Source organism: Stigmatopora nigra, chromosome 9 (assembly GCF_051989575.1).
Source record: "Stigmatopora nigra isolate UIUO_SnigA chromosome 9, RoL_Snig_1.1, whole genome shotgun sequence".
In the NCBI taxonomy this organism is placed as follows: domain Eukaryota; kingdom Metazoa; phylum Chordata; class Actinopteri; order Syngnathiformes; family Syngnathidae; genus Stigmatopora; species Stigmatopora nigra.
Window position 1 is genome coordinate 4,604,381 of NC_135516.1, and position 17,213 is coordinate 4,621,593.

At 37.1% G+C, this 17,213-nt stretch overlaps 1 protein-coding gene across 1 annotated transcript; it reads left to right on the plus strand.

Annotated features, from left to right (window-relative positions):
* The first annotated feature begins 1,551 nt into the window (after positions 1 to 1,551).
* On the plus strand, positions 1,552 to 16,993 carry tgm1l1 (transglutaminase 1 like 1). Its single transcript, XM_077724223.1, has 14 exons — positions 1,552 to 1,630; positions 3,912 to 4,210; positions 4,284 to 4,475; positions 7,712 to 7,963; positions 9,705 to 9,823; positions 11,317 to 11,424; positions 11,698 to 11,875; positions 12,720 to 12,858; positions 14,229 to 14,421; positions 14,517 to 14,670; positions 15,020 to 15,304; positions 15,464 to 15,624; positions 15,712 to 15,848; positions 15,925 to 16,993. Exons 2-14 carry the CDS (start codon positions 3,913 to 3,915, stop codon positions 16,067 to 16,069), a joined length of 2,361 nt encoding a protein of 786 aa, XP_077580349.1. The 5' UTR covers positions 1,552 to 1,630; position 3,912; the 3' UTR covers positions 16,070 to 16,993.
* The last annotated feature ends 220 nt before the right edge of the window (positions 16,994 to 17,213 follow it).

A 17,213-nucleotide genomic window follows, 5' to 3' on the forward strand; every position in this document is an offset into this window, starting at 1 on the left:
GCCAATAAAGGTTTGGCATCGGGTACAAAGAGCTTAAGGGAATTTGTAAATGCAACAACAATTCTATGTCCAAGTATTTTTTTTCTCATCATTTAATTTTTGTTCGTCTTACAGTATATCAAATGTATATTTTCTGTATTTTAAACTGCGCACAAAAAGTCTTTGTAAAATAAGTTTAACACGTTTATGTATATATCTATATTTATATTTATATATATATATATATATATATATATATATATATATATATATATATATATATATATATATATATATATATATATATATATATATATATATATATATATATATATATATGTATGTATGTATATATCTATATTTATATTTATATATGTATGTATATTTATATATATATATATGTATATATATATATATATATATATATATATATATATATATATATATATATATATATATATATATATATATATATATATATATATATATATATATATATATATATATATATATATATATATATATATATATATATATATATATATATATATATATATATATATATATATATATATATGTATATTTATATACACACTTATCTATTTATTTACTAACTTATTTATTACCTATTTATGTATGTCTAAAATGTCTTTTCCTGTGTTTGTGAAAAAATGAAAATCAGACATAGGCATTGTCGTCATCATTGACTTGACAAAAAAGCCTAGTAGTCATCATACCCTCAGCAGCGTATGACGAAATTGTATAGTGCTTCTCCACAAGTTCGTCTTCCCAGGCCAGACACATTTATGACATTTATTTATGACATATTCATACTTGTTTGAATATGTCATAAATAAATGTCAAATTGTATTCTTAAATTCTTAAATTCTTAAATTGTATTCTTACCCTCTTGCTACTGTGACAGTGAAATTTCCCGAATACAGGATGAATAAAGTTATCTAATCTAATATATTGAACTTTCAAATTATACCATTGTACTTTTTTATATAAAGGCAAAGATTTGTGATGGGGACGCTGATTTATACCGATATATTTTTTTTTGCACTACATTGTCTTATCTAGAACCACAGGAAACATCTGATTTGAACCGTTTTAGTATCCAAGTTTGGAGAGAAGTGAAAACGTGAAAGGGAATCATGTCAAGAATACTGTTGCATGACACAGATTTTCTCGTTTTTTTGCCAACTACGAAAGTTGTTTTATTTCAAATATGTATAGTATCTTATATCATCTCATTTTCTGAACCGGTTGATCCTCACTAGGGTCTTATGCCAAAAAAAATGTGTGTATTTGCATGGCAGGGGTTGTTACATACAGTATTTTTCTATCACGTCTCCCCCAGATTAGTTATCCCACACCCCCACATGACTACAAGTACATTCTTACCCAGCGCGCCCAGATAGTGCTGAGTACTGAAAAAGAACTTCTTGGTGAGGGTAGGAGAAACTTCAACCACGTAATGTGGGGAGGAGTGTGTTAGAGTGGGTGTGTGAGACTTTAAAACCGCATGCATTACATTCCCGTACTCTCATTTAGTAATCTGTACAAGTAGTAGAGAAGGGAAAAAGTTCCTCAAACTTCTTAAAAAGACCAGAAGGCTTTTCCTCACTGACCTTCACACAGAAAAAAAGTAAGACTTCCTTTTCCTTCCCTTATTCATGATTAGATGAGAAGAGTAAATAAAAGTTTCCTTTCCCACAAAAGAGAGGGAAAACCTTTAACCTCTGATAGTTTTCAGCAAGATTGCCTTAGAAAAAAAAGAGAGAAATTAGAAATGTTCATGCAAATAGGAAAATAGCCTGTTATTAGCTTTAAAATAGATTCAACTGTTAAACTGAACCTTATCTGATCACAAGCTACATTAGTTTCATATGATTTCCACAACAATTAGCACATAAAGATGTGGCTTTCGCATCCCACACAAAAAAAATGTTGTCACATGATTATAGTGAAAGTTGATTTTTTGTTTTTTTAACCAACTGACCTCTTGCATGGTGGCTAATAGTCTACACATGACATCTGTCTTCACCGGTTTAGGATGCAGTACTTAATCCGGTTGGTTTCATATGACAGTTTATCCAATTTGTTGCGTCTGTTAGTTTGTACATGGGAAAAATACACAAACAAGTGCAAGGTCTGTCTTTGGCTGTTGCCGTTTAGGGACAACAAAACAGAGCGTGACTTTTAAGTGCTTATCGCTGGGTCCAGTATGCATTCCAATTGTGGTGCCATGCCAACACAAACTCGCTGATCAGAGAAGATGGAGTGGGCGCGGAAAGAAAAATAAAGGAACAAGTGAAAGTCTAGTGATGGTTAGAGAAAAGAATATATGACAAAATACATTTAAAAACACTGTAATTTTTCTTTGGTGGTACTTTTGTTTGGTAAATAAAATGTTATCTGTCGACTTTTCACATAGAATGGCATCAGATAGGTGGTCAGTTTTAGGGTTGAAGGTTTAATCCCAGGGGGTTCCTCACTGTGTGGAGTTTGGAGTTTACACAGGACTTATGTGGGTTTTTTTCTGGGTAACCTGGTTTCCTCTCATGTCCCAAAAACATGCAGGGTAGGCTGTATGAACACTCTAAATTGCCCCGAGGTATGAGTATGAGCGTGAATGGTTGTATGTCGCCTTGTGCCCTGAAATTGGCTGGCCGCCAATTCAGGGTATGCCCGCCTGGTGTCTATCGTTAGTTGGATAGGCTCAAGCACACCCGCGGCCATAGGGACGATAAGAGGTTCAGAAAATTAACGAATGAAAGGCATGGATTCCTCGAGGACACAAGAGAAGTGACAACAAGTAAAAACAATGAGTGATCACAAGTCACAATGAGGGAAAAAGCCAATGAAGAATCAAAAGCCCAAAATGACTCAAACAGAACTCAAATCTAACAGAAATATATTAAGACAAAAATCAATACATTATTAGTAATTAATGGACAATTATTGAAAGGTTTTGCAACATGAAAACACATCTCTCTACAACATGGCAAACAATAACAAAGTAAGTTTAAAATGTGCCTATTTGACTTGATTTCTACAACCAACTCTTGAACATCTCAATTTTAAAAACTGGAGAGGAATACAATCTTTATGCTTACTGGACCACCAAGTTTGTTTTTTGGGTGTGGTTATCCTATTTGGAATGACTCCAACTCCATGTGTTTCTCCTAAAAACGTCTTAAGGACAATGTCACTAGGGGACATGCCAGCATTACACTGGACATCTGAACTCTTATAATCATCAGTATCATAATGCAAAATTGGAATATCGCTATCTTCTGTGCAACTTCACACATTTGTTTTCTTCTAGTTATTTTTGCATGTGTGTTTGATTTGAGAGTTTGATTTTTTCCCCTTTTATACCCTGAAACCAGAGTACCCAGGGAGAAGATGCAAACTCCACACCTTACCCTATGCTGAGCTGTTCTCTCAACTTTGACCTGAAACATATAACTTGACAAGCATTTTCTTTGTTTAAAAGAAGGGTGTTGCACCTGTTTGATTTTCATGCTAATAATTAATAGTACATTGACTGCAACACATTAGGAACTTTCTCACAGTTCACCTAAAGAGGTAAACAAAAGGAGAAGTGGCATTTTCCTCCTTTCTTGGAAATATTTTGCAATATATTAAACAAATATTACAAGTCTTTAAAGTCCTTTAGAAGCCAATGGGGAATAAAGATTAGATTTGAGGAAGAATTTGGGCTGTAACCGTGCAACAGTGGTCTATGGTTGACTTAGAGTTTGAAACTGTGTATTGTAATAGTTGGGGTGGGGAGCATTTTAATTGGGACTAAAATGTTGGTTCATGATCGAAAGAACAGAAGATAAGTCTTATTTATTACGCCTTTTTATTCTGATTGTTCCTTATTGTGAATAAAAAAAAATTGATGTACATATGCGTAGAATGCCAGGTGAAAGGCTGACAGTCGGACGCACTTCAGATGTCGGGCGCTTTCCTGGTACAGCCCCACCGACCAGGGTGGAGTTGTCCATTCACAAGGAAGGGGAAAAAACACAAGACAGTTCTTGCCGCTGCTGGTTTAGGAAAATGTGCCCATGCTGCTGTAAATGCCAGAACAACTCCACCTATGACATCACTGATAAAGTGGAAATAGTAAACCCTCCCACCCCAATCCCGGAACTTGATGGGCCAAAGCATGAAAATGGAAAAAAAGAAAACGGAGAATCAAAGGAAATGGAAGGTAATGTTCGTAATTTCTTGCTGTCAATTAACGTATGGGGAACGTTGAGGTTATTTCCATCCTTTGTCCACAGTCATGAGGTTGTCTGTGTCCTCCCTGGATCTGCTGAGCGACAAAATGGGGAAGAACAGACAGGATCACCACACCAACTTGTTCCACACAGAAGAGCTAGTCATCCGTAGAGGACAGAGTTTCCAAATAGAGATAGAGCTCAACAGGCCCTTCAATGCTGAAACTGACAAACTGCATCTGGATCTGAGAACAGGTAGGATTCAATAGTACAACCCAGGGGTGTACAAACTTTTCCCTCCCAAAGTCCCTTTCAAAAATATGATGGACAGGCCTGCTTGAAAACCTTTCATTTTCATTTGTTTAAGAGAAGGCTGGATCAGGTAAAAAAAAAAAAAAAAACGTTGTTTAAAATGTACAGTGGTACCTCCACCTACGAGCAGCTCTACCTACGAGATGCTCAAGACGCGATGAAAATTTTGATCAAATAATTCGCCCTAGATACGAGAAAAAAATCGATATGCGAGAAAACCAGGTGGCCGTGACATGAGAGGCTGTTTATCATTGTAGCGCACTGTCTTTTTTTTGCCGCATCTCTTTCGTGTATAACAGATACCTACGAGCACTGAACATTTTATTCAGAGGAGTTTCTCGTACGGTTTTCTCGGGGTACTCCGGTTTCCTCCCACATTCCAAAAACATGCATGGTTGGCTGATTGGACTCTCTATATTACCCCTAGTTATGGGTGTGACTGTGAGAATGGTTGTTCGTCCCCTCGTGACCTGTGATCGGCTGGCCACCGATTCAAGGTGTCCCCCGCCTCTGGCCCGAAGTCAGCTGGGATAGGCTCCAGCACCCCCGCAACCCAAAAAGAGTATAACGTGGTTCAGAAAATGAATGCGCTGTTTTCACTCTAAGAGCAAATGGAGATGCACTTTTTAAATGACTGACTCCAGCTAGCGGTAAAATTGTGAGGACCGCAACAGAATGTAAACTGAAATTAAGCTTATCTGCCATGGTCAATGATATTCAAAAATAAGCCGTCACACCACTTCAACAACAGTCGTTACTTTAACATGTAGTCAATATCCAGCTTAAAGTAACAATTTTATACGACTTCCATTTTTAAAAGGTTCAGAATGTACCTCCTTTACATGTCCGAACCCATGGGGTTACTCCTTCCATACAGGACATTGTTATCAACTAGGATATCCTTCTACAGACAAACCCTATTTTTATGCAAGGTTCAAATCTAAAGGGCTGTAAGTCAGCAGCGAAAAAGAAAAGGTCAGCAGTGAAAAAGAAAAGGCGGGGATTTTAGAACACCCTGTTTTAGTCATTTTCTGGAAAAACAAAAGCATGTGCTTCAAAAACATGTGGTTACCCTGCGTGTCCTCCCAAATCATTATAAAATCAGCAAGCTTATTTGCGCTTCTCATTTTCTACCTCTGTGAAGAAAAAGATTTGCTGTCTGACTTGGTAGGCATAAGTACAATTACATATCTAATATCTAAAGGCAGATGTTCTGAAATGGGGATTTGAAGACCGCCACCCATCCCAATCGCTCATGTTTGTGTGCTCCACTATTATTTTTCAGGATTTGGGACAATGTTATCAAGAAATTTTCCATTTAACCGGAAGAACATTCGTGAAATCAAAGTTCAAGAGATTATCTTCCCTTTCCATTTGTATTCTGCTTCTAGTGGGATGAAAGTAAAACTCAGTCAGTTTATATCAGGGCCTTAGATTAGTACATATTAAACAATTATCAATTATATTTATCAATTATTTACATGTTTTACTAAAGACAGTATAAGGTACTGACCTAACTTTAACCCATTATCATTATTATTATTTGGAGGGAGCCTCAAAAGATAATTGGCGGAATTATCATAATTAAAATGTTCGTGATTGAACACTAAATTCCCAATAGGTGTGATTGTGAGTGTGATTGATAGTTTGACTACATGCGCCCTGCGATAGGATGACAACCATAATGTGAAAAATGTAGTCTGCCAAAGCATAGGCAACACAACATGCCAATGCTGTTTAAAATAAAAAAGCTCTGGTGACATCACAGGGTTTGGATTCCTCCCAGCTTTCTAACAGCTTCCAGACATTTGGATACCATTTACCTCCTCTGAGAACTTGCAGGCTGCATATAACAATGATCTTCTACACTTTCTGGAATGAGGTGTATTGCATCACAACCAAACAATTAGAAAATCCACACCCATAACAGCTGTTTGAATTTAAAAATGTCAAATCCAAACAACTTTCCAAGCCGCATCTGCTGAGGAAGGACTTCTTCCGAGTAAAGAGAAGCTTTGTATACTGTATCTTAACAATCCTTTATTTGTCAAAAGTGGGTTAACGATTCTGAGTCTTAAATGACATAACGTAAGCAGTCCAAACAAATTCCTTGCAAAGAGTGCTGGACAGTGTAGGAACAGAGTTAACTTGCTCAAATCCCTTTAGGCCTTTGTGTTCCTTCAATGTAAAGTAAATACTTATTTTTCTTGAACTGCTTTGACCCACAATTTGAGTATAAATGACTGCACACTTTGCATATTTTGTTTCAATATAAACCACTAGTTTTATGCTCACTTTAAAGTCTGCGTCTAATAGTCAAGTTTGGTTTATTTTGGGATATATATTTAAGATAATTAGCTGCTTCTCTTTTGGTGTAAATAGCACATAAGTAAAATGGATATACATGCATCTTATAGTTCAGTGCTGCTTATATATGATTACAGAATATTTTCTTGGAAAATTTGGTGGGTGCAGCTTATAGTGGGAATTTTGTCTTATATATTATTTTCTGAGACATGGTAGATTATAAGATGTCTATCACAAAATAAGATTTAGTAGATCATGCAAAAAGAATTTAACCACCCATGTTATGAATGGTATTCAATAAATAGCACTTTCCTTAGCTAACATTTGTTCAAACTACAGTATTTTATTGTGTGATACTCCCTTTGTTTAGCTAAGAATAGCTTATCAAGAGTCCATCGTTATAGATAAGATTCCTTAGAAGACACCATTACCCAATCTCTCCATTGCAGTTTTATTTTAAAAAAAAATCAATGAAATACGGTCTCCTCTATTTTCCTCTTTTGTTGCTTCAAGTTTAAGAGTTACCATGCAAAGGGTGTGTTATAATCCTGTCATTTAATTTTAAATTCCAATAAAAAGAGATGTTTTTTTAGAAAGTGCATAAAAGGTAATTTAGAAAGTGCTTAAAAGATAATTTATATTCCTCTTATCTGTCCGCCGATCAAATATGATTAAATAGATAGATTTCATGGAATGCCATGCATTCTGGGAAATTCACTTTATCACTAAGACTTCAGATGAATTACAGGTCCAAACTGGATGACCTCCAGGAAAACTCAACTTGTAATACTATACTGAAAAGAGCTGTTTTACTGTAACTTTTTGAACCCTGTGATTCACTTTGCTTGATGTGTACATTTTTTTTATTACAGGTCCACTACCACTTGTATCCAAAGGGACCCATGTCATAATCCCACTTGTGGATACTTTGGACAATAAACAGTGGGGGGCTAAAATTGAAGAGCAAAATGACAACAAGGTTAAGTTGTCTATCAATACTTTGGCCAGTGCTGTGGTTGGTCTTTATGGTTTGACAGTCACAACTTCATCCCTGAAAGACGAAGCTATGAATACTTATACGTCCAGCAAGAACATAATTATCCTCTTCAATCCCTGGAGTAAAGGTAAAATGGTTTAAAAATGTAATTGAAAGTCATGTTGCAATGAAGAAAAAATGTTTTCACTTGCTCTGTCTTACGATAGTAACGCATAGAACATCAACATACAAGTGTACACGGTTAGACCAGTGTATCCCAACCTTTTTTGAGCCGAGGCACACATTTTGCATTGAAAAAAATCTCAAGGCACACCACCATCTGAAAATCTTTGTCGCCTATATTTGTAATAGTTATTCTCATCGAAGTTTTATTAGCAGAAATCGCATCCAAAATTATTCCAAAATCTAATTTTTCACAATGACCTAATGTCACGGAAATTTGGCCTGTGGACCCTGAACAACTTCCGATTTGATTGATGCAAATAACCAAGTAAAGTTATTGAAGTGAAGTGAAGTTATTATTCCGCAAAAAAAATTGTGTTCACACAGACTTTACGTCGGCAAAAGTTAATGCGCTAGAAACCAGACAACTTCCATTTCGACTTAGAGAAAAATAAGCAACAAAATTTCTGTTTCACAACTTGAATCAAATAATAGTATAATCTACAATTTAACGTTCATATTTTGATTTGAACATTGTAATAGTTAAATTTTAATCTCCTTATATTCATATTAACTTTTCTCTCTGAATATCACATTGTATGACTTCTTGCAATTTCCCACGGCACACCTGACCATTGCTCACGGCACACCAGTGTGCCGCGGCACAGTGGTTGGGAAACACTGGGTTAGACAGTAGGTCATAACCTTTCCAGTAAATTTTACTTCCTCTGTGAATTGAAAAATTTTCTTCCACTCCAGAGTTGGCCCAACTGAACACAACACACGTTTTCACTTAAGAGAACTTGCTTCATCCCTATCCTCCTTTTTGTGTCCGTTCCAACTTTTTAAACTTTCGAAATATTCAATTAGAATTGAAAAAAAAGATTTATGGTTGCAAAATACAGAGCTCCTGCAAGATTTTAAGGTTCTTGTTTTACTCCATCCTCCCCCACCGTTCACTTAACACTCCTCCCCAAACACATAACTTCCCCTCTTTCTCTTTGCTGTCCCTCATGACTGGAAGCCTCTTCCTTCCACTTTTTTTTGGCATAAAAACTTAATTTTATGGCTCTTTCGTTTCAATCTTTGTGTTTTTATGTTTCCTGCTCATTATAGCAACATTAAGAAATACAAATGTCTGGAATAAAATGGCACATGCGCAGGAGCACAAGACCAAGAATCAACTCTGCTTTAGGAACTATTTCTTGGCCCTGTTGAAATTCTTATATATTCGGTGTAAAGAAAGCACATTCTTTAGTGATTAAGTCACAGTCAAAGTGAATAGATAATTCATTCTGGGCTTTTTTCAGAGAAAGGGGGAGGAATGCAGAAACCATGACCGATCTTGAAGGACAAACTTTCTCATTCATTAATTCATTCATTTTCTGTGTTGCTTATCCTCACAAGGATTGTGGGGGGTGCTGGAGCCTATCCCAGCTGATTTTGGGCATCGATGGGGGACAACCTGGATTGGTGGCCAGGCAATCACAGGGCACAAGGAGACAGACAACCATTCCCGCTCACACTCATACCAGTGGACAATTTAGAGTAAATTAAACATTTACCAAATTCTTCATAGGCAGATGGGTATGATGACAATTGGGCTTTTGTCGAGTCAATGATGATGACAAAGCCTATGTCTGATTATTATGATTTTTTTTTTTTACTGTAGCACTAATACTATTCTGTATTGTGAACTCTTTTAGAGGACACTGTATTCCTGGATGATGAAAGTGAGAGAAATGAGTATGTTTTGAACGACACTGGAAGAATTTATTATGGAACTGAGAAGCAAATTGGTGCTCGCACATGGAACTTTGGTCAGGTATGTACTAGTACTTCATGCCAAAATCGTGAATCACGGTCCTCTATAACTGGAGTTTCAAATATATAATAAAACAACCTGTATATGTTACAACCACACTCACAGTTCTACCTTTCGACACATGACCAGATTACCAGATGCTACGTTTAGTGTAAAAAGGTTAAACAGTTAAAAGGGAAATAATAAAATCAAAATATATATTCGTGAAAATAACCACAGAGAAATCCACTTAAATGGTAACAAGTAAAAAAAATAATAAGAAAATTAAAAAAACTCAATCCATCAAACTAGACGGGGCGCCACAAGTAAACTTCGGGTAGCCACTCCCTTTTCGCTACCCCAGGAGCCAATGTAGGATTACTGAAGGTACAGCAGCAGTCATCACACGACTGGCATACAGAAATGAACAGCAAGCCCCAAATTTTCACAAAATAAAGATGGCTCCTGTGCAAGAACTTTGTCTTCCCTCCTGACAATATTCTCTATGGACAGACCACATAACTTTGAAGATTTAGGAACGACATTTCAACAAGACCAAGCTGTGATTGTCCCTTTGGATTATTAACAACACCTTGGCGGATGAGCCATTCCATGGGGCGTCAGAATGGATGGTGAACCTTCAACATCCATCATATGACAATTTCATTCTATTACAGCCCTCTAAATGTCCGCTATCTAATGGGTGGCCTCCTAGCAAGGCTAAACTTGCTCACTTGGAATGGCAGACATTAATCTTGGCTTGCTAGAGTATCTTGCATGATACAAATATGTTTTTTAAAATGTAAGGTTTTAGGAAAAGGAGATTCATTTGGGTTAAAATTTGCAAATATCTAGTGCTCGAAATACAGGGTTTGTTTTTTCCTCTTCAACTGGTTGTCTGACGAAGATTTTTGATCATTTAAAACGGTGTTTTACAGAAACAAGCACTAATGTGATACTATAGGCTAAAGGCAGTCAACAATTTGAATATGATATTCATAGGATTGGTGTATCGTTCCAGAACTTATTCCTATTCAGTTTGATCCGAAAATATTTTCTGGCCACTTTAATAATTGATTGGATTTTATATATGAATGGATAATTTTGAAATCAGTCATTAATGATTATGATTATTCTTCCATAATCCATACAACTAAGTCCTATGATAAAACTCAATTAACCCAATTAATTTTATACCATATATGGCTATTGTCTGACCAATTTTAAATTGTATTTGATTTTAATCAATTATCAGTTTCATTGATTATTCATTACAGATGTTGAGAATTCTACTGTAAAGTATAAAACTAAAGTTGTACAATATATCCATTTCCAATCCATCCCAATCGATTAGACAGGAATACTTCATTTTGTCTGTAAAAGACGGTAGGAAATAGGTGTTCACTCTTTCAAGTAAATTTTAAATACACTGTTTAAATCGACGTCATTGATTTTTACCATTTTGATATTATTTTTTCAAATATTAAAATGAGACAATACTGCCTCCTCTGCAGTTTCAAGAAGGAATTTTGGAAGCATGCCTTTTCGTTCTGGAAAAGAGCGACATGCCCCCATCTGGTCGAGGAGATCCCATTAATGTTGTTAGGGTCATATCAGCCATGGTAAGTAAATTTTACTCATTAACATATTGTTTTAGAAGAAATACTATATACAGTATTAACAGGCAAACTTTCACAATTACCATTAATTGTGTTTTGTAATTTGTCTTATACATACATTTTGCCCGTCAGAACTTTGAGGGTCAGTGGCGGGCCGTCAGGGCCTTCAAGGCCTTCTATGCTGGCCTAAGAAATATCTGAATCATATATTATATACTGTTCAGGGTAATATAACATATTAATATGATCATACATGCATTGCTACATATTTTTTAGATAAATGCCCAGGATGATTATGGTGTTCTGATTGGAAACTGGTCTGGGAATTACTCTGACGGGGTGTCTCCTGCTGCGTGGAGCAGCAGCGTGGAGATTTTAAGGAAATACCACTCATCCAATGGAACCCCTGTGTCATATGGGCAATGCTGGGTCTTCTCCGGAGTTACAACTTCAGGTGAGTGTGTTTGCAAAAGATAAGCGGGAACACATACTTTTTGTGTAATGATTGTATTTTCCTCAGCAAAGCCAGGTCTTTCAAGTTCGTTATCAAATGGTCTGATTTATCTGTAGGCATTTTTATGCTTGTTGCAAATATACAATGCTTGGATGCTTCCGAAAGAGTCATGACCTTATTAAAATAAATCATTGCACTTGGTATTTCTGAGATTCTGTATGAATCGAAAGGATCGTCTGATGGATTGCACATTCCGAAAAGGTGTTGCCTGGACGTAGAAAAATTAAAAAAGGAAGTCACGTGAGCAGTACAACCAGGAAGTGTGTCCATTGCAGTCTAGTTCGTCATCCCTAGGTTAGATGGCTGCGCCCTGAGTGAGCAATCACGAAATTATGCAACTTTTAGGACATTTATTCTCCAATTTTACTACATACAGTATTGTATGAATTCCTGTTATTTCAAATGTAGTGAAGTCAAAGTGCCATTTTAGGGTATCCAACGTCACTGAATTTTAGGACTTCTGTCCACAATCAGTTCTCTGCCAGGCGTGTTTTATTTAATAGGGCTAAAAAAAAAAAATGAGTGTGCATGAGGAAGTTCATAATAGCCTGATGACCTTAGCATTGACTGCAATAACTCATTTACACCACGAATACTTCACATTGACATTCCTATCATACCTTCTAATTTGGTCCCTCGTACAGAAACATGTGTCACTTTCATTCAACCAACAAATTAAAGCCTGCCCTACTTTATTCTCAAAAATATTGACACAAAATTGAAATAAGCCCTCTTTAAATATAATTAAACAACTACATCACCCTTTTTTTCTCAATATTTGCAGTACTCCGTTGTCTTGGGATACCTGCCCGCAGCGTGACCAACTTTCAGTCCGCACATGACACTGACGTGTCCCTCACAAATGATGTATATTTTGATGAAGATATGGAGCCAATTGACTACCTCAACAGTGATTCAATCTGGTAAGCAATGTAAAATGTCATGTGACGTGATGTGGGACATGCTGCAAAGAAAACTGTTTCGCTGCAACGTCCATAGTCATCAATTTTCCTGTATATTTAGATTGCCCTAAACGACAGTGCCCTTGAACTCGAGGCAGGCAGTTGTCATGCACCTTCATTTATCTGCACTTTATACTCAACGGGACTTAACAAAGTATGGACTTAGAACTCATAAATATTCTCGTCTCTCAACAAAATTATGTCCATTCCATTACAGATTCAATATATCTAATCACTCACACTAGTTTGTCTTTTATTTAATTGTTAAACCATTTCTGTTCATTAGGTGTAATTGAATATTTATTCATTCATACCCTGTACCACTTATAACAACAAACGTTGCAAGTGATTATCCCAGCTGACCAAGGGCAAGAGGCAGGGTAAAGCCTGAACTAAATGCAAGTCAACCACTGCGGTCCTTCTGGCTTACCCATTTGCAGGGCAAATATAGCCAAACATATATTCACAATGCAATCGCACCTCCGGAGGATTCAGAGTGTTTAGTCAATGCTTTGCATGTATGTTGTTGGAATGTGAGAGGAAATGGGAGTAACTAGAGAAAACCCATGCAGGCATATAAAGAACATGCATAGTCCACATATGAGGGTCAATGCCTATGATTGAACCAATGAACTTCATTAAGCATGATTATTAAAATGTGTCCTGTACAGCTGCTTAGATTGGAAATCTGAGTGTCTTCATAGGCTGTTGCGCATTAATGTGCCACATTATGTGAGTTTAGTATAATCCTATTGTGGTTGTTTATAATTGTGTTGTTTATTCAGAGAAATCAGTTGGACAGAAAATGGCTTTGGATTATACAGAGAAAGTAAGAAAAGAAAGAAGTGATACAAAAAAAACCCCTCAATATATAAAGTATAGGGCAGCCTGGCAGCTGAGTGGTTAGCACTTTGGCCTCACAGTTCGATCCCAGGTCAGTCCTCACTCAGTGGAATTTGCGCGTTCGCCCCTGAGCTTGGGTGGGTTTTTTCCAGGTACTCCGCTTTCCTCCCACATCCCAAAAACATGCTGGGTAAGATGGATGAACATTCTAAATTACCCCTAGGTATGAGCGTAAGCTTGAATTGTTGACTTTCTCCTCGTGCTCGGCGAATGACTAGACTATATTTTATAGAAGTCATTACATTACGTATTAAGAAAAACAATTGCAGAGACAGTCAGGAAGCTCTGACGTCTAGCTGCAGCCTCTTGATCAGTGCAGTACGTACAATACCTCCCATACTGAAATTAAGTCCATAACCATGCCACGGTAAAGTGTTATTGAGCATGTCTAGAATTAAATTTAAGAAATTTAATTTCTACATGTGTAGGAATTTCCATGTATGGAATGATTGCTGGATGGCCAGGCCAGACTTGCCCGATGGACATGGGGGCTGGCAAGCTGTTGACTCAACCCCCCAGGAGACAAGCCAAGGTACCTTCCGCTGCGGTCCCGCATCGGTCACTGCAATCCGCTCTGGCCAAGTCTACCTCAAACATGACACACCTTTTGTCTTCGCTGAGGTGGGCTATTTTAAATTATGTCATTATACTTCATATAAAGGTTTAGTCAACAGTGATTTGATAGTTTGATGGTCGGAATTTTGCTTCTTTACTAGGTCAACAGCGACAAGATTTACTGGCAAAGGAGTCTCGATGGTTCATTCAGCCAAGTCCATAGTGAGAAGAAGGCTGTTGGCCACTGTTTAAGCACAAAAGCAGTTGGATCCGATGAGCGAGCTGACATCACTCATCTATACAAACATCAAGAAGGTACTAGTCTGTTTTACTCTTGTTGTGTGTCCATGCAATTGTGTTCATTGCCTACATCAAACACTTAAGTTTTAGATGCATTAGAGCAGGGGTGGCCAACTCCGGTCCTCGAGAGCCTCGATCCGGTCTATTTTCCATATCTCCCTCCACCAGCACACCGGAATCAAATAATCGGGATCGGTATCAAGCTTCTGGGACAGCTTGCAGATGAGTTGATTGTTTGATCCAGGTGTGGCAGAGTAGGGAGATATGGAAAACAAACAGGATAGGAAGTCTGAAGGACTGGAGTTGGCCACTCCTGCATTAGAATATGTTATCCTCTGACTCATTCTTGTTCCTTTTTTTCCAGGTTCAGAGGAGGAGCGTATTGCCGTAGAGACTGCCAGTCGTTATGGTAGCAAGCCGGATGTTTACTCTAAGCCAATGGCAGAGGATGTCAGTGTAGAGGTGAAAATGGAAGGGGAGGGTCCCCGAATGGGAGCCGATGCCCAGCTGAGCATTATGGTGAAGAACTTGAGCTCTCAACCCCGCAGAACTACACTTCACAGCCAAGTGGCTGTCATGTACTACACTGGGGTTGTGAAGGGCACAATCAAGAAGGAACAGTTACCAGTAGAACTTTTGCCCAATGAAGGTTGGTTATTAGGCGCTGTAGAAATTCTGCCTCCTAGAAAACTGGTGAAACTATTGTTCACTTTCCAATAAGGATATTAATCTATTCAAGAATGATGAAGGTTCCATACACTGTAAAATTAATCTGAGCATTTGAAATGTATTCAATGTCTATACACAGAAAAAATCATTGAGTGGATTTTGCCTTATCAACAATACCAAGACCAGCTGGTGGATCAGGCAGCACTGATGCTGACATTGTCTGGAAGAGTCAACGAGACCAAGCAAGTCTTGGCTAACCAGACCACTTTCCGGCTGCTAACACCTGATCTTAACATCACGGTCTGGCTTTTCGCTATTTCTTCTTGATAGATTTAGTAGAAGTATTTCCAAAATCCTTGTATGCAAATTTTTCTTTATTCTTGATAGGCTCTGGGAAAAGCTGTTGTTGGTGAAGAAATGGCAGCCAGGATCACATTTACCAACCCACTGCCAAAAATGCTGAAGAGTGTTGTCTTCAGAGTGGAAGGACTGGGTCTGCAGAAAGGTCACGAAGTGTTTGTCGGGTAAGACCGCCTATCTATTTTCAATGACATCTAATAATTCTTCTTTTAATTGATTTTTAACTTGTCTGTTTTTCAGTGACGTCAGTGGTCACGCCACCGTTACTCTAACAGAACACTTCATCCCAACCGAACCTGGGCCCAGGAAACTGGTGGCATCTCTTGATTGTAAAGAGCTAACACAAGTGCATGGAGTGGCAGACATCATTGTTCTTGAACAGTAAAAGGCAGTTAGCTGCAGTTAACCTCTTGTTATATTCCTCACTGAAACCTAACACATATGTCAATTATTCTGTTAAAGCACATTGTAAATTGGATTTTTTTGTACTGCACCAACATTTTTAAAATCTTGGATAAGATAATTTTTTATCAGTATATTATATTTTTGCAATTAAATACAGCACATTTATTTTTACTGAAAATATGTCGCATGCATTTCAGTTCACTTTGAATATTTATTATGATGTCACCTGAAGTTAGTAACTTAGTAAGCATTTTAATACTTTGTGTCTAATTTAGATAAGTATGTGAAACGTCTGTTCTAACAAAGCAAACTAAACAGTGGCTTGGATGCCGTATGGAAATTTCAGACACAAGGTAATTGCTCATCATTGACAGCAACTACTACATGACATCAATCATAAATATAGGAAAGCCTGTGACTAATTATGTTATTTATTTCATTAAAAAGGACCGTGTTGTCCATTTGAATTGTGTAGTCTACATCAGTACAATATTGGCAACACTGTCTTTTTTTAGGATCAATTCCATCCGATATTGGTCTATATTTTGCTGCTTTCATTACAATTTAAGTATATTCTATGTTTTTTTTGCACACTAACAATGAAGTAAACATACTACTGTATAACACTGTGCCATGTTGAGTGGGCTCATCCGGCAGAAATAAGAAGGGTAAACACTTTATTTGTGAAGGAAACCGTTCCAGTATGACTTTACTATTTATTCTGATTGTGTTTTTGTTGTATTTGCTGATGATAAAAATATCTGAACACTGCAATGTTGAACTGAATTCTTTGTCATCAGACAAGACATTGAGACAGGTCCAAAAATTACAGAATTTAATACACTTGCTATCCCAAGATCACCAGATTTTGGTTTAAGCCCTTAATTTTTCTCAGCTGCAACTGTGTAATATCCAATGACTTTTAAAGCATTTGATTGAATAAAAGTAAATTGCAAGAAACAATTATGTAGTTACCTTGCTGCTTTTATAAGGAGCCCTATTATCAATATACCCAGCAATTCAGCTTCAATGCCACCCATACAGGCCTGTGCCAAGGAACAGCTGAGCAGGGGTTTCAAGTTGTCATTGAATACAAAGATTTGGTAGCAAAGTTATTAGAAGTT